This window comes from Amaranthus tricolor, chromosome 12 (genome assembly GCF_026212465.1).
Source record: "Amaranthus tricolor cultivar Red isolate AtriRed21 chromosome 12, ASM2621246v1, whole genome shotgun sequence".
NCBI classification, from domain to species: Eukaryota; Viridiplantae; Streptophyta; class Magnoliopsida; order Caryophyllales; family Amaranthaceae; genus Amaranthus; species Amaranthus tricolor.
In genome coordinates, this window is record NC_080058.1 from 586,415 (window position 1) to 612,408 (window position 25,994).

The 25,994-nt window shown below is 32.6% G+C and overlaps 4 protein-coding genes and 1 pseudogene across 4 annotated transcripts; 3 read left to right on the top strand and 2 right to left on the bottom strand.

The window, feature by feature from the left end:
• Positions 1–1,565: 1,565 nt before the first annotated feature.
• Positions 1,566–4,506, top strand: LOC130797115 (wall-associated receptor kinase-like 1; annotated as a pseudogene).
• Positions 4,507–6,087: 1,581 nt separating this feature from the next.
• On the top strand, positions 6,088–6,755 carry LOC130797116 (wall-associated receptor kinase 2-like). The gene is made up of 2 exons (XM_057659603.1): positions 6,088–6,635; positions 6,749–6,755. Exons 1-2 carry the CDS (start codon positions 6,088–6,090, stop codon positions 6,753–6,755), a joined length of 555 nt encoding a protein of 184 aa, XP_057515586.1.
• Positions 6,755–9,642, top strand: LOC130797117 (wall-associated receptor kinase-like 22). Its single transcript, XM_057659604.1, has 3 exons — positions 6,755–7,024; positions 8,193–8,384; positions 8,495–9,642. The coding sequence occupies exons 1-3, from the start codon at positions 6,775–6,777 to the stop codon at positions 9,640–9,642; spliced, it is 1,590 nt and encodes a 529-aa protein (XP_057515587.1). The 5' UTR covers positions 6,755–6,774.
• Positions 9,643–12,038: 2,396 nt separating this feature from the next.
• Positions 12,039–16,771, bottom strand: LOC130796984 (uncharacterized). The gene is made up of 6 exons (XM_057659445.1): positions 16,604–16,771; positions 15,337–15,437; positions 14,721–14,798; positions 14,557–14,628; positions 14,231–14,328; positions 12,039–13,246 (listed from the first exon to the last, which is right to left on the bottom strand). Exons 1-6 carry the CDS (start codon positions 16,625–16,627, stop codon positions 12,681–12,683), a joined length of 939 nt encoding a protein of 312 aa, XP_057515428.1. The 5' UTR covers positions 16,628–16,771; the 3' UTR covers positions 12,039–12,680.
• Positions 16,772–19,756: 2,985 nt separating this feature from the next.
• LOC130796985 (wall-associated receptor kinase-like 8) lies at positions 19,757–23,590 on the bottom strand. The gene is made up of 3 exons (XM_057659446.1): positions 22,468–23,590; positions 21,572–21,748; positions 19,757–21,016 (listed from the first exon to the last, which is right to left on the bottom strand). Exons 1-3 carry the CDS (start codon positions 23,492–23,494, stop codon positions 19,848–19,850), a joined length of 2,373 nt encoding a protein of 790 aa, XP_057515429.1. The 5' UTR covers positions 23,495–23,590; the 3' UTR covers positions 19,757–19,847.
• Positions 23,591–25,994: the final 2,404 nt, after the last annotated feature.

Here is a 25,994-nt window from a genome sequence, read left to right on the forward strand (position 1 = left end):
CCTAATTTCTATCTATTTATCTTGTTTAGAGTTTTTTGTTTACATTTAACTCCGGGTCTCAATTATAAACTTTTAGTTTATGAGTTATTTATTTTGTATTTACTATGAAAAATAGGAGAATGTTAAATGAATTAAGTTCATGTTATTTTGATTGATTCGACTCTAAATTAACCCGTTCGATTAAATGAGTTATACAACTACAAGTTTATTTGAGGTTAAAACTTTGAAATTAATTTAATCCATTTAAAAACCAGATAGAAATAGGTCGGTCCACGTAATTTCGATTAGAGAAGTTAGATATGTTTAAAATAAATAAAGATTGGATATCCAATCCTTTGATTTGTAATACCTTACTATATGTGTTTATTCAGTGTGAAAATTAAATTTTGAAAAAACTTAATCAGCCATGGTTTCCAACCCAAGATATGGAGGATAATGCATAATGGTGTTGAGCTTAGTATTTTCATCTACAATATTCTTCTCTGATTTTGTATCCAAGGCTCTGCAGCCTAATCAGAAACATACGTATTCTTAAAGGCTTGTGCAAGCAAGGGTTCTTAAATGAAGTGCCTGAATTATTTTTGAAAACAGGGAAAGACCGTTAGTTGATTAAACAACTAAAAAAAGGCTTGTTTGGTGAATGAATTTTAGGGCTAAATGAAAACTTTATTTTCTTTAGTTTGGTCATTGACTTTTGACTTATTGATTTATTTTTTCTCTAATAAATAACTAACAGTCGATAATTAATTTTATTAAACATCTCTAATAGCAACTTATTCATACAACTAAATTTCACATTTAACAAAAAGCTCAATATTAGCACTAGACCAAACAAACTAACTTAATTATCCAACACCCAACAACGAACAACTAATTAACAACTAACCAAACACTCTAATATAAAACGAGTGCAAATAAATACTCGAGTATGAGGGCATCCTCTAATTAGTAAGTTAAGAGGTCTATTTAATAGTCTATGAATGAAACAAACAACTTTAGTTTATATAAAGTGATTGACAAATGATATAAGTTAAATGGTAATGTTTTTTCTATTTGAAATATTTTATCTTAAAGAGAAAGAAATTTAATTAATGTTTTTGACATATATTTAGAGATAAAATGTATTCCTGTGAGATCTCGTTAGATTCGTTTTCATGTATACTTTTTTATTATATATTTTTTTTAATTTTTATTATGTGTATTTAGAGATATTAAGATTTAAAATTTGCTTTGAAAATTGTGCAAAAAATAAACGAGAAGAACAAAAAGAAACGGAGAGAGTAGCTAATTAGAATGGTATTGACCAATTGATTTATTAACTGGATTATCTTGCTGAATTTGAACTCGCTCTTATAAGCGGTTTGTTTAAAAATAGTTTATTCATAATATTAAGCAATTTCAATCAGCTAATTCACCAAACACTATGCTGAGTCGGCTGTTATGCAGAAAGCAATATGCCAAAAACAATATTACCAAAAGCAATATTAAGTTAAGAAGTGCTTTAAAACCTTTTTCCCCAAACCAAACACCGAATCTCATATAAAGGTCTAGAATGTATCAACACAATGTGTTTTCCTCTAAAATCCTCTCCTAGTCTCATATGCTTGTATATTTGTAGGTAAAATCATAGTATTTGTGATTTAATCAAGAGTTGAGACATGAAAATTGGTCTATTTTGGTTGATGTTACCTGTAACATGTATAGTTCAGGGTTCAAATACATAACCAGCCAGCATGCTGACAGCAGCAAACACGACGAAAAGAGGATGTCCACGCACGTGTGGGAAGGTGACGATTCCTTATTCTTTCGGTCTAAGTAAAGAGTGCGCCATGGGAGACGAGTATGTTGTAAATTGTAGCATTATAAATGGAATTACATATGCTGTATATGTGGATGAATATACAGAGTTACTAAATGTAACAGAAACAGAGTTAACACTGACAGCAACTCCTGCTGCACAATCCTGTAACTCTGCAGGAGAACAAGTAAATGACAATACTTATGGTAGTTTGAATGTGATTGGTAAACCATATGCATTATCATCAACTGCTAATAGATTTATAGTTGCTGGGTGTCATCACTACGGATTAATTGAGGCACAAACTTGAGCAGGTCGAAAAGTTGTTAGTTGTGTTGCCTTGTGTACAAAAACGGAAGATTTGGTAGACGAATCATGTTCAGGACTCGGATGCTGTGAAGCGCTGATTCCTAAGGGGTTACAGGCTTTTAATGCAAGCTTGGAAAAGATAGTTTATAACACAAGTTTTACTTCTGGGAATTGTAGTTACGCATTTATAGCAAAGCGCGGAAGTATTAACTTCAGAAGAGCAATTGATCTCCAGGATCCGGCATTTGCATCAAAGGTACAAGTTATGCCTGCTATAATGGATTGGTTTATTGCTAATGCAACATGTAAAGAAGCTCACACGAATTCGAGTACTTATGCGTGCCAAAACAATACCGAATGTGTTGATCTAAACACCCGTCTTAATGTCTATGGTTTTCGATGTAAATGTCTTCATGGGTTCGAGGGTAATCCTTATCTTAGTCCTGGTTGTACAGGTTCGTTTTCCTCTCTTACCTCAATACACTAAAAACTTAAACCAAACATATATAATCGGCTACATAAACCAATACAAATCAGTATCGACAGTAACAAAGATCATACCTAATTTGGGCCTCTGGAACCGATAAATAGAATAAATGAAGAAGAATCCACATAGATGACCACTAAAACTAATATATTGGTTCTGTTATAGTATACATGTTCTGGAGCCTGAACCATCAGTTTAAGCTTCTGGTTGAGTTGGTTCCTGACGTGGTATCAGAGCCATCATCCATCAGCTTTTAGTTGAAGCCCCAATATATGTTATATACTCTAACAGGTTCTGTAGGCTTATAGTCGACTCCAATCTTTCGAGATTAAGGCTCTGACATTGTTGTTATGATTAATTGATTATTATGCTTGTTTTGCAGATATTGATGAATGCAAGGGATCAAGTAACCCCTGTTCTGAGGTTTGTGAGAATACTCCAGGAAGCTATCTGTGTCATTGCCCCAAAGGTTATCTTGGAGATGGCAGGAAAGATGGTACTGGTTGTAAAACTTGGAACTCAAAACTGGCCTTTCCTCTTGGTAATTACAACACTGGATCATCACTATATTTAATCAAATAATTATAATTGTGGTCAGTTTTGGGCTATTCTTGGGTAAATTTGAGTAAATCAGCTAGCGAATTATATTACACTGATACGTACGCAATCTTCAAACATCAAAATGAACAGAAATTGCACTTCTCTGTTTCAGGAATTGGCATAGGGTTGGATCCATACTTTTCGTCATGGGTGGATATTGGATCTTGACTGATGCAAGGAGAAGAAAGAAGCAACAGCAAAGGGCGAAAAACTTCGAGCAAAACGGAGGATTATTATTGCAACAACAAATGTCATCCAAAGATGGTATGATTGAGAAAACAAGAATTTTCACAGCAGATGAATTAGAGAAAGCAACTGATGACTATAATGAAGATAGAGTACTTGGTCAAGGAGGGCAAGGTACAGTCTATAAAGGTATGTTAAGTGATGGAAATATTGTTGCTATAAAGAAATCTAAGATAGAAAGTGAAAATCAACTGAGTCAATTCATTAATGAATTGGTTATTTTATCACAAATCAATCATCAAAATGTTGTTAAGTTATTAGGGTGTTGTTTGGAGACTGAAGTCCCATTATTAGTTTATGAATTCGTTCCAAATGGAACTCTTTCAAAATATATCCACGGTTTTAATGAGGACTTCCCTATCACATGGGAAATGCGTCTGCAAATCGCTATAGATGTTGCAGGCGCACTAACTTACTTGCATTCTGCTTCCTCTACACCAATATTTCATCGAGATGTCAAAACATCGAACATACTTCTCGATTCAAAGTATAGGGCAAAGATATTGATCAAACCCACTTAAGTACTCGTGTTCAAGGTACATTTGGTTATTTGGATCCTGAATATTTTCGATCAAATCAGTTTACAGATAAAAGTGATGTTTATGGTTTCGGGGTAGTTCTGGTTGAGCTTTTGACAGGGAAAAGGGCAGTTATTAATACTGAATCTCAGAATGGGAGAAGTCTAGCATTCTGGATCTTGTCATCCATGGAAAGCTCGAGCTTGCACGAGATTTTGGATCATAATGTCGTAAAACAAGGCAAACAAGAAGCTATATATGCTGTTGCACAGCTTGCTAAGAGATGTCTGAACATAAATGGGAAGCAAAGACCAACTATGAGGGAAGCTAATGCAGAATTGGAGGCAATTTATCATCTTCATCGCGTTTTGACACAGATGGATTTGCCTGAGTTTGCTACATGTACTTCTACTGAGTACAAAAACAGTCCAAGTAACAGTATTTTGCCACCAGACAGATCTTCTACTGATGAAGATTGGTCTACAGATACTAGAATTAAACAATATTTTCAGAATGAATCAGTAACCATCAGTGTTGATGAACCATAATGACTGTGTTTCTGTTGATTAAGTTCGGATTGATTTGTTGGTGTTTTTACTAAATAAGATGCAGTGATGCTAGTGAGATGGGCAATAGATTTAGTTTGTGATCCTAATGTTAAAGCCTTAATCCCAAAAAATTTGTGTAAATGATTCACTAATTCTTATTCCCTGTGAATTTGCCGATATTTCTATTTCAATTTGTTTCTTTATGTATACAACATCTTTTTTTGGTAATTTCCTCGTTACTTACTTTAATGTTTTTTCACATATTTTTTTATAACTTTTAATTCTATCTATGTGATTTTAATGTCCCTATCATTTTCTTAACTTTTTTGCAATTGTGTTCTATTGTGTGCTATGGCAATATCATGAGGACATAGGGTATAAACACTTATTAATTTAAAATAATGTTTATAATCAAGGGTCGATTAGAATTAACTAATTGTCATACAAGGGTATAGTTGCTAATAGCCGATCCCATCAAAAGTTCAAAACCCGATTAGCTGGAAACTACTATTTAATAACATTGAGTTATGTCCTGAAAGAGAAAAAGGGGTCTGATTTGTACAAATGCTTTATTTGTATGGGAAATGTATTCTCCCCATATCTCATTGAGTTTAAAACATTTAAGTTTTTTAGGAAATATATAGCAGTTTCAATGAGACAGAAAAAGTATGAGCTGCAATATTGTGAAGAAACATAATACTACTATTATAAGTTTGTTCCTTTGAAATTACTACTGATAGTGACGTTTCTTTTCGCAACATATAATTTTAGGTTTAGCACTCAAGAATTTAAATTTCAAAATATGTTGTGGTTTTCCAGACCACAATTGAACTTGAAGAAAAAATAGTTACATAAAATAGGGGTTGTCAGGTCCAAATTTGAATGATCAAAATCAAGAAACAAATGTTTTGGAAGAGGAAAATAGCATAAGGTTTTGGAAGTGAAGTAATATAAAACACTAACCTAACTTGTACTACACGTTTCGCCCAAAATTTACTCCCTCTGTCCTGTTAATAAGGAGCAAAGAAAAAATTTGAACCCACCTGAAACATATAACTCGAAATTTATCCGATAATTCGAATGAAAACCTCTAATTAGATGCATGCTTTTTTATCTCTCTCTGCCCCTTTTAATTTGCACTTTTTTCATTTTAGTTTGTCCCATTCATTTGACGCCCTTTCCTTTTTTGGCAATAACCTTATATTCTTTTTTAAAATCTTATTCACAAACTTATTTTTTCTTTCTATCTTAATTATTTATTTTTATCGTCCAGTTATTTTTTTATCTTATTCTCCGATTAAATTTTACCTTTCAAAAAATTTCATCATCCAAAATAATTTGATTGCATTTTCATAAAATGCATGGAAAATTCAAAAGACATTGCTTGTCGAAAAGTGGCCGTGAGTCGCAAGTTTTGACAATTATTCTAAGGAAGTTAGGTTTTTTTCTATTTGCTCTTTTTCGAAATAGTAGTATTATACTAAAATTAAACATAAATTATTTATTTTTCGTAAAGTCCTATATTCCACATTCTCTCTGTTTTTCTTTCTTTCGCTCAGTCTAGTTTGTACTCAGAAAACCATGGTTTTCCCTTGGTTTGCCCTCTTTCTCTGCTCCGTTATTGCAGTTGAAAGGGTATTAATTACAGCGACCAACACAACTAAGCCCGGTTGCCAGACAAAATGCGGCAACATAAGCGTGCCATACCCTTTCGGAATTGGCTCCGAATGCTCAATTGAACACTCGTATAGTCTCATATGTAACACCTCCTACAATCCTCCAAAATTGTTTTTTTCCAATGCTATGCGGATTCAAAGCAGCATATTAAACATAACGGAGACAAAACTTCTAATCACAAATACTTATTTTGTATCTGCGTGCTTTGAGTCTCAACCAAATAATGTAAAAACATCAATCTCTGGTGATTCCCTGATTACATTTGATGATATTGATCCATTTTTTTATTCATACTCAAACAAATTTACAGTCGTGGGCTGTGATATTTATGGAATGCTTGATTATAATGATGATTTTGACAAAAAATTAAGCACTTGCTTAGCCGTTTGCTCTGGCGCAACTGCTATCACATATGACGACCCTAATCATGTACCTAACGGTTACTGCCAAGCGTCCTATCCAGTTGGCACCCAACTAACATATTTCTCTCCACAAACGGCTCAGTTACTTATCTCGGAGAATCTCGATTTTGAGGGTGCACTTTGTGGGTATGGTTTTTTCGCAGGAACTGACACCAAAAGCCTTGAAGGAATGACTTTATCTTTCAACAATGAACTTGTCAGGGAGACATTAGAGAAATTTCCTCTCGAGCTTGATTGGTCTCTTGGTTTAATTGATGATAAATTACCATTGTCGTGGCTAAACTGCAATAATGCTAAAGAAGAAAAGGGATATGCATGTGGATCAAATACCGAGTGTATTGATTCTGATTATAAAGGATACAATTGCAAATGCATCAAAGGCTTTCAGGGTAATCCTTATCTTCAACCTGGTTGTCATGGTTAGTTACTACTACCAATACTAGGTTTTTGGTTTATATCTTTTTATTAGTTCTCTTTTGAATTGTTGGTTGGTTTAACAATAAATATACACCCTTCAATTCTTTTTACTTGTCTCATTTTCTTAACGGGTAAGTTCACCTTATTTATTCCACCTACATTTATTTATAATGGTCTCCTTATTTTCTTAATATAAAAAATACGCAATATTGCACATAAGTCTATTATTTTATGTGGTTCTCTCCAATTTTTAATATTAAAAACACCCAATATTGCGTATAAGTCTACTATTTTAGATGGTCCCCTCATTTTCTTAACTTTTATGCCCAAATCAAATAGGACAACTAAAATGAATTGGGGAGAGTATTTATTAACGTTTAAGTCAAATCAAAATGATAAAAGCTTGTTTTGGTAGATATTTTCATTAGCTTGTTGGGGCCGTTTTATCCCGTAAACTTTCAACAAACAGTATCTAATCTTACTAAAAACAGTTAATAATTATAGTTGATCAAAAAAGCTAACCGAAAAAGCTAAGAACAACAAGCTAAGTGTCAAACAATCCCATTTTGTTTGTGGATTGTGGTGGGTCATGGTCTCATGGGTGTAGGAAAATGAGAAGTAGAATAAAATACAAATATTATTTCGAAGAATAAATTTGTAAATTACAGCTTTAAAGTTTAACACTAAACTTTTTCAAATTACAGTTTTAAAGTTTAACCGTTTTTCAAATTACAGCCTTAAAGTTTATTTTTTGCGAATTACAGCCACCAAAGTATTAAATTTCACAGAACTCCGACCAATTAACCTAAAATTCCGACCACCAAAATGATCAGAATTTTGTGTTTTAGCCTGAACCTGCAAACTTTGATACTTTGGTGGTTGTAATTCGCTAAAGTGCTAAACTTTAAGATAGTAATTCGCAAATTATTCTATTTAAAAATATTATTTCTATTTTTTTATGAAATTAAGATATTATTGTTATTTTAGTTTCTATTTTTTAGCTTATATTTTTGTATAAATAGAGGTTCTACCTTTCATTATTATTAATATAAATCAAGTATACAAAACCCAGAATTCTAGTCTTTAATTTTATTATTCCGCATAATTAATTTCTTTTCCTCATTGAGTCTCAAGACAGATAATTTTTATTTGTTGATTTGTCGTGCGCAGATATTGATGAATGTGGTAGTGGTTCCGATTCTCCATGTTCAATGGTTTGTGTTAACACGGTTGGGAGTTACAATTGCTCTTGTCCTACCGGTTATTATGGTAACGGATTCAAATCGGGAACTGGTTGTATTAAGATCAACATACCTGACGAAAAATCCTCCTCCTCCCTTTTTAAAATCAGTCTCGGAATCAGTCTCGGTAATTTAAAATATCATGAGATAGATTAAAACCAATTACATACAACAGTATAGTAATTAATTGGAAGTAGTTATCTTATATATGTGTTTTTTCATGAAATGCAGGATTGGGAGTATCCTTGGGAACCATACTTATGCTCTTTGTAGGTCAGTGGTTATATGTAGTAATTCGCAGAAAAATGGTTAAGAAGCAAAGAGATATAAACTTCAAGCGCAATGGTGGCCCCTTATTACAACAACATATATGTTTAGATGAAAGCATTGTTGCAAAAATTAAAATCTTTACACCTGAAGAATTAGACATTGCCACTGACCACTTTAATGATGATAGAATAATTGGTCGAGGAGGTCAAGGTACGGTTTATAAAGGAATGTTGAGTGGAGGAAGAATTGTCGCTATAAAGAAGTGTAAAGTTGTTGATGAGAGTCAGGTTCAGGATTTCGTAAACGAAGTAGTTATCTTGTCACAAATGAATCATAGGAATATAGTGAAGGTACTCGGATGTTGCCAAGAGTCTGATATGCCCTTAATAGTTTACGAATTTATTTCGAATGGAACTCTTTCCCATCGTATTCATAACCCAAGTGAAGAATTTCCAATCACTTGGAGAATGCGCCTGCAAATTGCTTCTGATTCAACTGCGGCACTTTCGTACTTGCATTCATCATCTTCTATTCCTATCCTTCATCGAGATATTAAATCCTCCAACATACTTTTGGATGAAAAGTATAGGGCAAAGTTGTCGGATTTTGGGACTTCGAAATCAATTGCTTTAGATCAAACCCATGTAACCACACGTGTCATTGGAACGTTTGGATATTTAGATCCTGAATATTTTCAGTCAAGTCAATTCACTGATAAAAGTGATGTTTATAGTTTTGGAGTAGTTTTGATTGAGCTTTTAACAGGACAAAAGGCAATACGCGTCACTTCAGAAGAAGATAAAAGTTTGATTTCGTGGTTTTTGTCTTATATGTTAAATTCTCGGTTAATGGAAATTATAGATCCTCGAATCTTGCAAGAGGGTTCGAAAGAGGAGTTTAACATAATTGGTGATCTTGCACGACGATGTTTAGACTTGGATGGAAGAAGAAGACCCACCATGAAAGATATTCTACTTGAGATAGAGGCAGTGTCGTCACGTTATCTACGTTTGACGATTCAGCCAAACTGGACGGAAACTGAGCATGAGGTTATTATTCAAGGTTCTACCACATATGATTTGGACACTGGCTCTTCCAAGGTCAAATGAATCGCATGTGTCATTTAATACTGACTGACAGAAGAATTGTTCATATTTCATTTATCGTCAACTGTCAACAATAAGATTTTGTTAGATTTTAGTTATACTTCATGTTTGATTTATTTTCAACAACTTTTGAAAGTTGTAATTTGATTATATTTTATCAACATTGTTGCTAATATAATCTTCAGTTTTGTGAATAACATAGTTTATTGGTTGTTATGCCTTTTTTGTTCTCAAAATCGGATTCCAAATACAATCGAATATCCAATTATCCAAAATTTCGAATATAAATTGTTACTATATAATTTGAATGCTCGGTCTATATGAATTTTTGTTATATTTACATCATTCTTATTCACTACTATACGTGTAAACTACGTTATACAGCTAATAGAGCAAGCCCTATGCAATCTCATTCAGAGTTTTCCTTCTTACTTTTAAGGGCATGTTTGGTATGATTTAGTTATTTAGTTATTCATTTTCTAAAAACACAAAATCAATTTCTATCTCCGGTTTCTATTTTTGTTAAAATAATTTTTATCGTTTATAAATCTTTTCATACATACTTGAAAACTTTATATTTAAAATTTATTAATATTGCAGCGTTAGAGATAGATTAAAGGTAAGTTTACATTTTAAACAAATTTAATCATTTTGAATAAATCCCAAACCCATACATAGGGTTTAAAAATTTAAACTCTATATGATTGGTCAAGGGCAACAAATAGTTTAAAACAATTAAACATATATGAAATTACTTTTTATTAAGGTAAGACCTTTGATCCAAATTCATTACTTATAAAAACATAAGAATAAAATCTTTTAATTCCCAAAAAATGATTTTTTATCGCGTGAAAAAACGCGTAAAAAAAATTGCAAGTCTCTACAAAGCCACCCAGTGGTAATGTGAGTTGAGCTCACATTACCACAACATTTCGATCAACTACAAGTTGTGATCAAATTTATTCACAAGTGATAAGTGCGATTATTTGCACTTATTCATGTTATTTTTATACTTCTTGTGTGATGTTTTAGTGGATTTTAGGTAGTGTTGATAGTATTATTTGATATTTTTGTCTCATATATTTAATATTGTATGTTATGTAATTTTGAGGCAGAAATCGGGGTTTTATTAGGTTCCAGGGGTGATAAGAGGATGAAGGCTTGAAGAAATGGCCTAAGACCCCTAAAAGAAATGAAGAGATCGAGTAAAACAAGCCCCAAGGGAAAGAAACGAGTCGTAGCTAAGGTGAATCAAAAAGCCACGACCTGTCGCAGAGCAAATGGAGTCCAGAGGCAAAGCGACGAGTCGTCCCAAGGAAGCCACGACTCATCGCATATCTACTGATGTAAGCATACTAGTCCAGAGACAAAGCGACGAGTCGTCCTCAATATACCATGACTCGTCGCATACTTACTGATCTATGCAAATCAATCCAGAGGCTGAAGGACGAGTCGTCTCCAACTTGCCACGACTCGTCGCATATTCACTGAAGTCATACCCCAGGCAGAACAAAAGCGACGACTCGTCACCCTTGATGTCACGAGTCGTCTCCAACACGTCAGGTGCCTTTTTCGTGTGTTTTGACGGTTAATTTTTGGAGCCACTATAAATAGTGGTAGTTATTTTTTTTATCAGGGAGTCAGTTTTTTAGTTTTATTTTCAAAATTTCCTTTCTGTTCTTCTTCTTTGAGAGTTTTCATTGTTGAACACCATTGTTACATTTAATTTCATTGCAATTTACATTTATGTTCTTCTCCATTAGTAAGTTTTCTTAATTTATTACTTTATTACTTGTCTTTTTGTATTAGATTATTCATTATTTTCATGTGTAGTATTTCAATTAGGGTTTCATTCATCATTAATTGCATGTTCATCATCATGTCTAGTGAGTAGTTTTCCTCGCTAGGGTTAGGGTATAAACCCTAATTCGAAACATGGAATGATATTTTATCGATTAATTGTGTGAAATTTAGGTCTATGATTAAATCTATGCTTAATGAATCTTAGTTTAAACATTTTTATTAATCTTTTCAATAAAAAGGAAGTTTGAGATCAAGTTAATTTAGGATGGAGATATATTTAAATTAAATTCCTATTAGTTTAGCCAATAAAATGAAAGTTTAAGGAAATGCTAATAAGGTCTTAAACCGATATTGATCAATAGAGTGGAAGCTTGAGATTAATCATACGTTTAATTATGCCAATGACTCAAATTCATACGATTATGAGTAATTGACTCTCATGTTAGAATTAGGTGATTCCCGACGCCATGGAATTTGTCATATTATAACTATCTTCGTATTAATCATTGTCTTAGCTTTAATTATTAGTTTTATTTGCATTATAGTATTAGTTTCTCAACCCAACTACTTGTTGATTCGTGTCTCGTAGTCATAAATCAAACAAATTAGTTAATTCGCTTCTCTGAGTTCGACCCGTACAGCTACACGTACACCGTACTGCTTGCGGTTATTAAAATTTACACATCAACAGGAAACCCCATATAAACTTGATCAAAGTACAACTACATCCATAAAACTAACACTCACAATTTGAATAGTAAATAGAATAATAGCCAATTATTCTTATAAATATTCCAAGATGTCCATGAAACTATATGATAACCAACAAAAGCTTCCTTTCATCCCGTTTGTTAGCCATCGAAGATAGCCCATAGCCTGAGCATGAATAAGGACGAGTAGCTTTAGCGCTTTACAAGTATCACCGTCTTCTGAATAAGCACGATAATGGCGGTGACATATATAAGCCAGAAGACTCAGTTCATTCTCGTATCTTCAGGCAAACTAAACGTGGTTAGTATCCCTATAACTTGTCATTTCCATTCACCAGTCACATCTCGTTTGCGCTGTCGGAAGAGAAAGCCATCATTTGTATCTTTCTACCTTAGGCCAGCTGCAACACTTAACAATGACTTTGTTTCTTTGTATATTGTTCTTTGCCTCTTCCACGCTCTGTAACCTTTACAGCAGCTCTTGATATTATGTTAATTGGTGTTCACAATCTTATCTGTAATTGGTTTTTACTTTACCCTGGGAACACCGTCTTTTGAAGCCTGTCTACCCAGAGCATGAGCAAACATCCTTTTTGCCGCTCCAAGATTTTCCTCTTTCATGCTCATTTTTGAAATGGTCGTCCTATTTTTTGCACCGATTTTAGGAGCAACATTAGACAAGTCCCTATCAACTGCTTTTTGCAACTTTTCATCATGTACAACTAGTGACACTTTGGCGTCATTACCTTCTCCTCTGAAACATTTCAGGTTTTTGTCTGTGCGAACACAATCGGAAGAAGGTTTTGGTTGCAGATCTAAACTAACATTAATACTTCTTTCGATGTCATCCAAAATAGCCTCTTCATTTGAATGTCTAGCCTCATAACCCTGTGCCTGGTTGTTGTGAATAATTTTTTGGCCAAGTGCATGGGCAATCATGCGACGTGCAACAACAGGTACATTTCTTGGTCTCTGTTTGGCAGGTTGTTTTAACTCATCTTCATTCGTAGTACCAAATATGCGTTCCCGAGCAGCTAGATAAGCTGCTTCTCTTTCAACAAAATTTGGGGAAGAGGCTAAGTTTATCTTCAATACTGAAATAAATAGAAAAGAAAAATATACGACATTCTGTATGTTTCCAAAAACCTGTTACCTTGAAAGAAATTAAAAAAAACATCGAAAAAACAAGCATATTAATCAGATAAATAATAACCAATAGATGGTGTCTGCAACAACGTTCACTCTACTTCTATATTGCAGCATTGATATTATTTTTATTGGGAGGAGCGGGTGAAAAACAAGGGCATGTTCCAAAAGAGGTGTCACTTATTTACAAGAAACCCTCCACTCAAAGGAGCAATAAGCAGAGAAACTGGCATGACTCAAATTTTTCGAACATGGCCAAAAATATGATTCAAAATTGTCACATGAACAACAGTGAACAGAAATATTTACATGACACTGAAAACCACCAAAATCAGTTTGACTATCTTATCTAACCCCGACTTTCAGTAATTCTCTCTCATTCAAACAAAATGATGATAGCATTGGCGCACCTTTTAACATTTCGACCTTCACTGATGATATCAAGGATAAAGAATTAAGGAATAATGAGTGAACAAACATTCCAACCAACAAGGCTTCTTCAATTACTACAAAATATGAAAAATTTATCCAAGCATCTTATGCAACTCTATTTACAGTTAATTATGAAAAAGACGATATCATAGCCACACCTAGTTACATATTTGACCATTCTAGTCTATACTGGGATATTGATTCTAAACTCAAACTCAACAAAATTCATTATATAACCAGAAAAAACAAGCACTAGAGAAACAATGCATAATCAGCCATCAGGATTTTAAACTAAATCCTATCACCAAAATTCATACATAAAGCATTTGAGAAACATTTGAAGCCTGTCAAATGTGAAATTTACAACAAATTCAATCAACGAAAAGGTTGAATTAAGACCATAATGAAAATTCATGCCACTATTGATCAAGGAGACGTATGAGAATAGCAATATAGCATAAAAACTGACCCTCGGCCAAAGTTTAAAATGATAAATTTACCTGTGCATGCATCATCTCTTCTCAAAAGCTGGTAGGGCAAAGGTGGTGATTCACATGCATCAAAGTGCCAAAGGATGTCACTAACAAGGATAGAAGGTCTGCAAAATGGAAAAGTACTCAGCCTAATCAGTAAATCTTCAACTTCACAAAACTGTACAAGTGAATGAAGTCAACGGAAATTCCAATTAACACAGCAATGCGAGACTTTGCTCCATAAAACATCTGTAGATAGGGCTTCTCTAATAGAACATTCATATCATGTACATCTTATTATTACGATCAAAAGATGACCACATACAAAATAAAAAATGAGAATCGAAACATACATTGATGTATCCAAGCATTGTTGCAACACCAAATGGCGATCATCTCCCTCACCTACAGATTCGTGAACAAATCTGTAACCAAGCAAAAGTTTTAGAAAACAGGTATTACTAGACAAAAACTGTGGGAAATTTGTGAGCTTATGGAGAAAGTAATCAAAATATACCCAAAGATGTCAGCAAGGCGATGGATGATGAGTCGGTTGTATGAACTCATAGGTTCTAGCTGAAGTATTCCATCGGGGCTGCAAAAAAATACTGTTATATTAGTGAAAGAGTTAATCAAATGAGCTCCTATAGCTGCAACTTCAATACCATGTAAGAAAACCATGACAACAAACTTCCATACCCTAATCCAAACTATAAACTCACACCCAGCGAAACTTCATAAAGTAATAACAAAACTTTGCATGTTTCAACTTCCACAGCTACAAGCCAAAGCAAGAAAACCACAGACCAGATTTTTCTCAGGACTATGATAAGTGAACTATTTTGTGATGATTATATCAACACCTTTAACTACCATTAATGGTAAAAATGTGATCAAAGGATGTGTATGAACATAAGATATTGAGATATGACCGTGCTACCCCAGTAAAAAGGTGCATGCAGCATGAATGAAGGTGAGAAATAGGCTATAAACAGGACATCACTGTAATTTTTTATCAGTAATCAATGATGTGCACAAGCTTGAAGGAAATTGCCTGTATTATTAGAATTCTATAAGACAAACCATGATCTAATGCATGCAACTCATTATACTTGGGAAACAATAGAACAAACCTTGGATCATCTTGAAGGTAATTCACCAAAGCTTCTTCAATTGCAAGAACAAGATGCCTGCTTGAGAAGTTATCTTTAATAAGGGAAGCCAGTTCCTCAACCTGCAAGTGAAAAACATTAAAAGGATGTACAAGAAGTATCTAATCAAAAGGCTGCAAAATTGAGAAGACAGAAAATATAAATTCCTCAAGGAAATTCTTTACTTTATCACTAAAAGCGATTCCAAATTACTCAAACACATACATACGTCCAAGTGTCCAACTCCGCAGTTTCACTAAAAAAATCCACAAAGTTGTCCCAAAACAAAGTATCCTGCCATTCGAGAGCGCCAAGAAACTAACACAAGTATGTGAAGTAAAACGAAATTCCTGAGTGCCTGAGCAACATAGGTGCAGTTTACTTCATAATATTTTCCTACAAAACCTTGTTACTGAACTTAACAAAAAACTAAAGTTCTAGAGCTTATATAAATTTAAATAACCTTATTAACCTTTATGTGAACTAATTAGAACTAGAATGTCTAATAAGTTCACATAAAGGTTAATAAGTTTGTATAAGTTTATATAATCTCTAGAGCTATTTTTTGTTAAGTTTACTAACAAGGTTTTGAAGGTAAGTATTATGAAGTAAATTGCACCTACGTGGCCCAGAAAATTCGTTTTACTTCACATATTTGTGTTAGTTTCTTGGCTCATATCTAAAGAATTATTTAATGGATCTTATTGATGCTCATCTGAGCTTATTAGATCCTTATCTAAAGTTATTGATCCATATATGAACTTATTTGAAAGTGTTTCTTGTGACCTAAACAGACCCTGAGTGACTAACAAGTAATTCTTGAATAATCCTAAATTTAAGAAAAAAGTAAAAAAAAAAAAAATCAGAAGATCAAGTAGCTGGAAAACAACAGAAGTCATAACCACAATTTGGCAAATTATGCAAACAGTTTATGGAGAACAGAAGAGCAGGAAAAAAATAATTACCAACCAAATTGCAAACAACGCACAATATCATGACTAGCAAGTAGTAACATCCTCAATTTCAAATCTTTAGCCTTAAGGAGATGAAATTATTTCACAATTGGTACATTATTAATTCAGCAATAATCAAAAACAATAGCAGATGAAACATCTCAGTAAATATATGCGCTAATGACAACTTATTCCACCAAAATTAGCATCAATAAATCAAGTAATGATTTTGAGAAATAACAAACAATCCGTGCATCAAATCAAATTAATAAAAGTGACATATATAGAGTAAATACCATTGCGAATTGTGTTGTACTCATCGTCGAAGTTTGTTCAATAGTTAAGAGGAATTCGAAGAAAACAGATGAAATCGAATTGGGGGAAAAAAAATTACGATATCGCAAACCCTAGAAATAATGTGGGACTTGGTCGGATACTTCCTTCCTGTAAACGAAATCTGATTATATCTACTTTGACCCTAGCATTGCGAACGTCATTATTTTATTTCCCTTTTACTTTTTATTACTTTTTTTTTACATATTATTCCCTATGTTTTAAATGTCTTCTCATTTACTTTTATTTTTTGGATTTCAATGCAAATTTTAAAATCAAATAATTTTTATTGTCAGTTTTTAAAAAAACTACAAGATTGATGTTTAGAAAGTATAGACAAATCTAACAAGATCTCAAATGAATATATTTGTTTTCTTATAGATTAATAAGAAATTATAGTCAAAATTTGATACTAAAATTCGTACATACTATTTGACAACATATGAGTATACGAGGGAATATATATTATATATTATATATAAATCTTCTAGTCAACTCAATTTTAAATTTAAAGAGTTAAAATAGTGATGTATTTAAAAGTTAGAGTGAGAACTGAGAATATGGAGAGTAAAAGGGGAAATATCAAAAAAAAAAAAAAAATTATTGAAACAAATTGAAATATAAAAATAAAATAAATTGAATAAAAAGGAGTTTTTCATCCAACTAAATACATGAAATGATGAAATCATCCCTCCGTTTGCTACTAAAGTTCCCACAAGAAACGTTTACAGGAATTAAAAAAATAATATTTTAGATACTAAATTTAATATTTTATTAAATAATATATTTGATGGAGGAAAAAAGGGAAACATAAACATTAAAGAATATTAAAAGAAAGTTAGTGGCAAAATTGAAGACTACAACTAATAAAAAATAATTTTAAAAAGTTAATGAAAAACATATGACAACCATAAGAAATATGAAAATGTTAAAATAATAAGGATCATAAACGTTATTAAAATATTAAAATGAGGATGAACAAGGTTATTTTTTCCAAAACTTGTGATATAAATAAAAAGAATCTTTATGAGAATAACAATTAATGTGTAAGAAAAAATATAATCAAGTGGGATCTTGTTTGAATCGTAATCGCATATTTTCATAATATTAACTTTTTATAATTTTTTTACATGTATAATTCAATATATGAATAATCAAAATAACACATTGGAGTGCGTAAAAAGTCAAATGTAGCAACTTTAGTGGAACGGAGGAAATAGTTAATATAATCGGCCGGTCTATTGAGAAATTGTCTCTTTGAGAGACGTTTTCCATGCCCGGCCCATTAAATCTTAATGCCCACTTTATTGTATTCATAATGTCTACTTATATTATTTTAATGTCTATTTATAATATACTTAATGTCTACAAAAAAAGTACGTAAAATGTCTATTTATAATATTCTTAATGTTTATCAATAAACATAGCCTGCTAGCCTATTTACCATATCCTCAATACCTACTTACAATATCTTTAATATCTACTTACATATCCTTAATGCCCACCAAATAAGTACTTAAGTACTTACACTATTCTAATTGTCTACTTACAATACTCTTAATGCCTACCGAGAAATTTACTCTATATTTTCCTTTTGAGTCAGTCTAATTATAGATTGTCTCTCAAAGAGACCGTCTCTCACAAGAATTGTGTAATATAAAGCTAAATACTCTGACGTTGTCCTGTTCTATTTGGGCATATTTATCAAGACATAACTTTAATGTATAACTAAAAATTATAAAAAGTTAATATTAATAATTTTGCGTTGAGACGAATCAAACAAGATCTCATTTAATAATAAAATGTAAATTAAGAATAAATTATAAATACGTAAAAACTAAATGAGATAAAGTCAAAGAATAAGTATACTATACAAATGACATGAACTCAACAAATGATTCAATATTGTTTATTAAACATTGTGATTTGATTGGCCATTTACCTAAAAACATCTAATAAGCTCCCACCGTCGTCCTTCAGAAAAATAAGGTTAATTTTGTGGAAGTTTGAGAAAAAATGAGAGGATGAGAATTTTTTTTTTTTTTCAAATTGTTAGTGATAGTCTTAGCTAAATAAAATAAAATAAAATTTTATTAGATAAACTAAAAAAAATGAGTATACTCTTCACAAATTTTATGGGAAGTATGTCTCTAAACTTAAAACATTTCAAACTTCATTTATTTTTTTACTTGATATTTTCCCACTTTTAAAAAAATACAATTGTTTATATATAGCAAATTTATTATAACAATTTCACAATTCAGCACTAAAATTTATATAATAGTAAAAAAATGAAAATTTAATAATAATTATACCGTTGATGGATGATGTCACTCTTAATGATCTCCGATCACTCCATCAAATTGTTAAATCTAATGATTTATACTTGAAATCAAGGGTGGAAATTGCTTAGTTTTTATGAACATCAACATCAAATTGGACTAATACATGATGATTTCATGATTAATTATTATTATTGATGTTAAATCTAATTTTTTGTACGATAATGGAAAATAAGGACTTAACTGAGAATCGAAATAATGATCTTTTCTTGAGTGTGACTCAAAATCTTATTTGAGTGGAGTATGGAGTGATAGTGGACTAAGAGTAATTGGTTAGCAATGGAGGTGATTAAGTGTTAATGTTGCTCTAATCTGATAATTTTAAGATGTGAGAGACATAGTTGGGTTTTTTTTTTTTTTTTGAGTGTAAACATAGTTGGGAGTTGGGACTGGAGAAGGTAGGGATGTGTGTCAATAATTAAAATTTTAAAAATATATTAGTTGTTAAATACTCCTACGTCCTACCTAATATGTCACTAATAGGAATTATCACTAATCACTATTCACTCCTCCTTTGGCCACCTAATTCTTCTAGATCTAATTTTTAGTTCGTCTTACATAATTTGTTAAATTATTTTTTTGGACATACATGCCTGATGGCCTCACAAACGATACTATACTAATTTGCTAAATAAATTTTATAATTTATTTTCTTTCATATGTTACTACCTATTATTTAAGCCAATTTAGTGAAAAGTCAATGTTTATAGTTTTAGTATAGTTTTTAATTCTTATGGATCTATTAACGAGTAAGAAGATAGTATTTATTGATACTTTTAGTGTACATCATATAAACAGATGAATATTATAAATGGTGAAGTGAGATTCTAAAATACAAAGAAAATACCAATAGTATAATATTATATTATCTAGGGTTGAAAAGTAGAGATAATTCAGCAGAGTTTAAAGAGTTATTTTCTAAGTAAAATGTGTTTGCATTTGGAAGACTATTGGGTGTGTGTTTTAAATTTGGTACATGTTGTTGGGGCAAATGAAGTGATAATACCGCTTCTATCTCTAATAGGACTTCTTTCATTGTTGGTCTGTTCTTTCCTTCCAAATTTAAACATCGCTTTGCAAGATTGGCAATAGTTTGAAACTCTTCCTTTGAACCCTCCTCTAGTATTTGATTATCGACAATATCAAGCAAATGAGAGTTTTCCATATGTGATAGGAACCATGAAGTCAAACTTCTATCTTCTTCATACTTTGAACGTATTGCCTTTTGTCCTGTTAGAAGCTCGACTAGTACCACTCCAAAACTATAAACATCACTCTTTTCTGTGAATTGACTCGATTGGAAGTACTCGGGGTCTAAGTAACCAAATGTTCCTACAACACGAGTAGTTACATGTGTTTGATCAAGTGCAATTGATCTTGAAGTCCCGAAATCTGCTAACTTTGCCCTATACTTATTATCCAAAAGTATATTAGAGGATTTGATATCTCGATGAAGAATTGGAGTTGCAGATGATGAGTGCAAGTAAGAAAGTGCCCCAACTGAATCAGATGCGATTTGCAAACGCATTCGCCAAGTTATAGGAAATTCTTCACTTGGGTGATGAATGTGATCGAAAAGAGTACCATTTGAAATAAACTCGTAAACTAGTAATGGGACTTCAGTTTCCAAACAACATCCCCATAACTTAACTATATTTCGATGATTAATTTGCGATAAAATCACCATTTCATTGATGAATTCTATCAAGCGACTTTCAGCTAGAAGTTTAGATTTCTTAATGGCAACGATTTTACCTTCGCTTAACATTCCTTTATAAACGGTACCTTGTCCGCCTTTTCCTAGTATTCTATCTTCATTGAAGTGATCAGTGGCTTTATCTAATTCATCAGCTGAGAAGATTTTCATTCTTGCCATAGCACTTTCATCATAAGACATTTGTTGTTGTAACAACAAGCCCCCATTACGCTCAAAGTGTCTAACCTTTTGCCGAGTTATCATCTTTCTTTTAAAAAGAGCATATGAACCCCAACCACAAAGGACTACAAGTATTGATCCCAAGGATATGCCAAGCCCTGTAGTTGAATTGTTAACGCCATTAATTACATTCTAGGAACATGGAGTGTAAAGTACCGAAATTTAGTCAACCGTGGCGGTGAAATACTGTCAAAAGAGTGTTCGATAAATGACTTTTTATATGTTAATTTTTTAATTGAATATTGGTTGGTCAAAAAGACAAATAGTATTTGGTAAATAGCTATTTAGCTATCGGAAAAGTTGGCTTTTACGCCAAATGAAAAGATTGCTCTGGTCATCTTTTTGCATTAGCTTTTGATTTGTTGGTCTACTTTTTTCTAATAATCAATCAAAATGAAGGTCAAAACGGACTCCAACTCCGAGTTGCATATTAGTCATAAGCTGACTCTGCCGGAGGTCTTAAAATTAGAGTCGGCCAAAACAAAATCAAAAAAGTTGAATCTTTATTCGAGATGTTACCAAATTTCTACATATACCAACAATTCTCTTGTGAGAAAGAGAGTAAATGGTCAGACTTAATTTATTGACATGTTGCACACAAAGTTATGAGAGATTAAACTAATTCACTAAAAATCAAAAGTTTGAGACATTACCAAGAGTCAATTTCGTCAAGGATGTGGATGAGCTATTGTCTCTACGCTTTATGCAACCAGTACCAAAGTATTTCAATCCTTCGCCAAAATATCCGGTTGGGCATAAGCATTCGAAGCTCCCAGGTGTGTTATGACATATTATGCTACATGGATTTGATATACCACATTCGTCAAAATCTAGTAAATACACTAAACATAGTTAGAAACTCTTGTTTTGGTCAAATTAATTCTAACAAACAATAATAGACTCGTGTGTACAAGTTTACATAAAAAAAAATTTGATTACGCACAAATTTGATGAGTTTAATGTCCTCCCCAACATCATACTGTAGTAGAAGGAGTAGCACACCAGACTTATATGCTAGCCAATATCTTAATAAATCACCGATATAAGATCATATATGGGTATTTCCTCAACACTACCTTTTACATGTGAGCCCATCTTTTTTTATGAACCAGTGAGGGTCCAAGAACGTGAATCTAATACTATGACAATCCGTCATAGGCTTGTGTAGACAAACCGACGATAACCCGTAGACTCGTGTATACAAGCCCACGTAGTAGATAAGTTAGACTACACATAAAATTTATGAGGTTTCTTTTCAAAATCGTTATGGGCTTATATATAAGTTATATGTGAGTATTTCCTCAAAATTCTATAAACTGAGCGTCCAAGAACTAATATGATAGAGTATATAACTTATCATGTGCTTAAGTTTTTAATTGAGTTGATTTCTTAAAATGATACCAAAAGTTAACATGACAAAAAAGTCACGGATTTGAATCTCGCCTGCCCTTGTTATTTCAAGTGGAATATTAACTACCATATTATAAGAGAGCGTGTGTTTCATTTACAAATCTAACTCAAAGGACGCTCGTGCGAATGGGCAACTAACCTGTACAACCTGGTTTGAGATAAGGATTTCCCTCATAACCGGATTTGCATCGACAACGATATCCTCCTCCAACGACATCGACACATTGAGTATTCGATTGGCAAGCATATGTACTCAAATTCCTCTTGGCCTCATAACAATTAGGCCTAGTGTTAGAACTAAAGTTTAAATCCCCAACAAACCAATCAAGGACCATAGGAATTTCATCTCTTGTTCGATCAATTACTCTGTTTGGACTAAAATCTCCAACCCCTCCAAATTTAAAACTATCACCTCCTGACAGAAATGCATATGCACAAGGCTGAAAACTCGATATCCTAGGCGCGGTATGATTTCGCAAGCTCGAAAGGGTGATCATAAAAGATTGCAACCCAATCGGAATAGATGAATGACAACAACCCAAACCCGAACAAGCACCCGGTGTTAACTCCACCGGGTTAGAGCACAAAGCAAGACATCCAACGGTGTTATACTCGGTTTTAGACCCATTTGCGAGGATTCCTGTATAACCAGCAATTAATGCATAATCATCACAACCAACGACAGTTAATTTGTTCCAAATCTTCGAAAATGTGAAGGGAGAATCAACTATATCATAGTTTATTATTCTCTCCGAAGTCACATTTCCATTCGAATCATAGCATTTCGAAGCTATTTGAGAGTTTCGTAGCAGCAATTGTGTTTCAGTTATATTCAAGACATCAGCATATCGATTATTTGTACCAAGGTCAAGCATAGTGAACGCTCTAGGAGGATCATATGAGGTGTTGCATGTGAGGGTAAAATAATAATTTATGGCACATTTAAATCCGATACCAAATGGGTACGGAATTGTTAAGTTGCCACACTTTCGTGGGCACCCGGGTTTAGTGGTGTTGATAGCTGTTAGCATATTTTTTTTGTGTGAGAATTTGGTGGTGTTGGTAGCTGTTAGTATATTTTTCTGTGAGGATTTGGCATTGCAACTTATTATTGTGGTAGAGATTATGAATAGTAGAATCCATAATCTAATACATAGGAACCTCATTTTTGTGTAGTAAGGAAAAATTACACAACTTTTTTTGCATATGACAAGAGATTTTGTAATGTGGCTGGTGGAAACTTAAGTAGCATGATGTAATTTACTAATTTGTAAATGTCATTGGTCCAATTTAGGCTTTTTAGATAGTCAAATATCTTTTTCAACTTGACTATTGCTACTTACTTGTTCGTTGTTCATCCAATGAGTATTTGTAACGCGTGGAAGACTTGGTCAGGGTGTTAGGATTTGACTTTTTCAAGATTTGTTAATGATGTTATTAGTGGCAATTGATTTTGGTGTCACTTGAAACATTTATCAGATTTTTATATTTTTTGGTTAGTTTAGGAACTCATGTACTCTTTCGGTCTGTTTGGTTAGTTGTTTTAAATGGTTGTAATGGGAATGATTTATAATGTAAAATTTCATCAAAAGTTCCATATCATTCCCATGGTAATGAACCTTTGATTACAAAAAAGTTTTTTTGTTTACAAATTTTCATTACCACCTAATACCACCCCTCCCAATGCTAATGCATTGGAATGAATTTTATGAATAAAATGAGATGATTGAAGTTGGACAAGTATAGCCATTAAGGTAGCTAGGATATTTTTCAACCAAAATTATAGTAGTTTTTCATTCCTATTAGTTTATTACCACCTATCAAACGGGCCGTTTAGGTTTTTTATCTTTAAATTTAGCAAAAAAAATATATTTTTCAAATTAGTTAGAAGCCTTTATTATAAGTTGAAAGAGAATGGCTCGTTCCCAACAATGGTAGAATAATGATTAGAAGTTGAGTGAACAGAGTATAAATAAGAGACACGACAAACAACAACATCAATGTGTTTATGAGGTATCTAATGATACCTCCCCTCAAAAGATAATTACTTTCATTAATATACTCAACAATACATTAATGACTAACTAAACACACTTGAGAACAAGCTCTCAAGATATTGATTCCATTCAACAATAGATATCACCCATAAACTAATACAATGAAGAAGAAAACTCTTATGGTTTCTAACCCTAGCTTTCTCTCTTGTGTAGCCTCACTCTCCTTACTTCTAGTAATGTTCTAAGCCCTCTTATATAGCCTAGCACATATTAGAAGCCCTAGGACCAATGGCTTAAAGCCCAAACAAATCCGCAACAAAACAGAATACGCGTCAGTTTTGGGGCCTGAAGCTCGCTCGATCGAGTGCCTCTTACTCGTCTAGTCGAGCGCCAAACCAGAAGCTACTAATCTTTTTATTCAACTTCAGCTGAACCGCTCGATCGAGCCAACCTTGTTCGACAAGTCGAGCGGCCTTCATCCGGGCTCTCTGACCTTGAGAGTGCTGCTGCCTTGCAATATCAATTCTTGTTCTTTGTTGCACCCTCATCACGACACTCCAAAGACCCTCTACACAAAGGTGATTTGGTGCTTGCTCTAACATAAGTAACATCAAATAGTAATCAAATTATTTCAAGATATTCATTCTCTGTCTTTAACAATAATGCAACCAAATAAAATTGAAAGTTATTAAAAAACACATCGTTAAAAAAATCTTAGGAATGGAGATGGTGAAGTTGTCAAGTATTGGCTAGTGTGCATACACATGTAAATAAGTAATACACTTACCTTGCCTTTTTCCAATTCCAGCAGCAACCTACTTTGACCGTACAAGATTACAAGGTGATGATGATATAATAATTGAGTGAGGTTATTACTATGAAATACAAGTATACCTTTTTAATTTTGACTCCATTCAATGAATTTGAAATATGTCGGAAACTCGTTGGTCATTATTTGGAATGTTATTCAAAATATTTGATTTGAAAATATCAGAAAAAATTTATATTTATAATCTCAATTTAACAGTTTTTTTTTTAATTTTGTAAACTTTTTTTTATTTATATGTCATTATTTTAAGTGGGGCTCCACCATATTTCTAATTAAGTATTGTATTTTTAGTCATATGAGTACTAGCAAGTGTGTATATACATTTCTAATTTTGGCCACGTAATTCTTTAGAGAGAGAAATTGACTATTTAAATGATCAGTAATTGCACATTTAGGAGATGATCAACAAAATCTAAATTTTCCACGCAAATGTAAGCCAAGAAGCTACGTGACAAATAGAACAACTTACATTTTGTGCGACTGCATCTAAGTACGGTCGCACGTTTTACGAGAATCTATCTAGATGCAGCTGCATTGTGCGATTTGATCATTTTTCAAAATTTATTTATTATTTTATTTATTCAACTAACAATTTATAAATTCCATTAATTTTATAAAAATTTAATAAATTACTCTTACTTTTTACAATTCACAGTTTGTTGTGAGAAACGGTCTCTCCGATAAACACATTAAATATATAGACTAAATAGCTTAATTAATACTTACAAATTAAGAGAAATAAGAATATTGACTTCTTATTTAAAGTTATCTTTTCGAGAAACAATCTCGTTCAAAAGTAGCTGTCAACAACAATTATATCAAATCAAAGTTGTTATTTTC

Coding starts and splice junctions, on each gene's coding strand:
- LOC130797117 (XM_057659604.1), top strand. CDS start 6,775: ATGACTTTATCTTTCAACAATGAACTTGTCAGGGAGACATTAGAGAAA. Junction 7,025..8,192: donor TCTTCAACCTGGTTGTCATG/GTTAGTTACTAC, acceptor TGTCGTGCGCAG/ATATTGATGAATGTGGTAGT. Junction 8,385..8,494: donor TAAAATCAGTCTCGGAATCA/GTCTCGGTAATT, acceptor CATGAAATGCAG/GATTGGGAGTATCCTTGGGA.
- LOC130796985 (XM_057659446.1), bottom strand. CDS start 23,494: ATGAGGTTCCTATGTATTAGATTATGGATTCTACTATTCATAATCTCT. Junction 21,749..22,467: donor TCTCAAACCAGGTTGTACAG/GTTAGTTGCCCA, acceptor TGTATTTACTAG/ATTTTGACGAATGTGGTATA. Junction 21,017..21,571: donor CTTGACGAAATTGACTCTTG/GTAATGTCTCAA, acceptor ATTCAACTACAG/GGCTTGGCATATCCTTGGGA.
- LOC130797116 (XM_057659603.1), top strand. CDS start 6,088: ATGGTTTTCCCTTGGTTTGCCCTCTTTCTCTGCTCCGTTATTGCAGTT.
- LOC130796984 (XM_057659445.1), bottom strand. CDS start 16,627: ATGAGTACAACACAATTCGCAATG. Junction 14,799..15,336: donor TACCTTCAAGATGATCCAAG/GTTTGTTCTATT, acceptor ATTTTTTTGCAG/CCCCGATGGAATACTTCAGC. Junction 14,329..14,556: donor CAATGCTTGGATACATCAAT/GTATGTTTCGAT, acceptor TCCATTTTGCAG/ACCTTCTATCCTTGTTAGTG.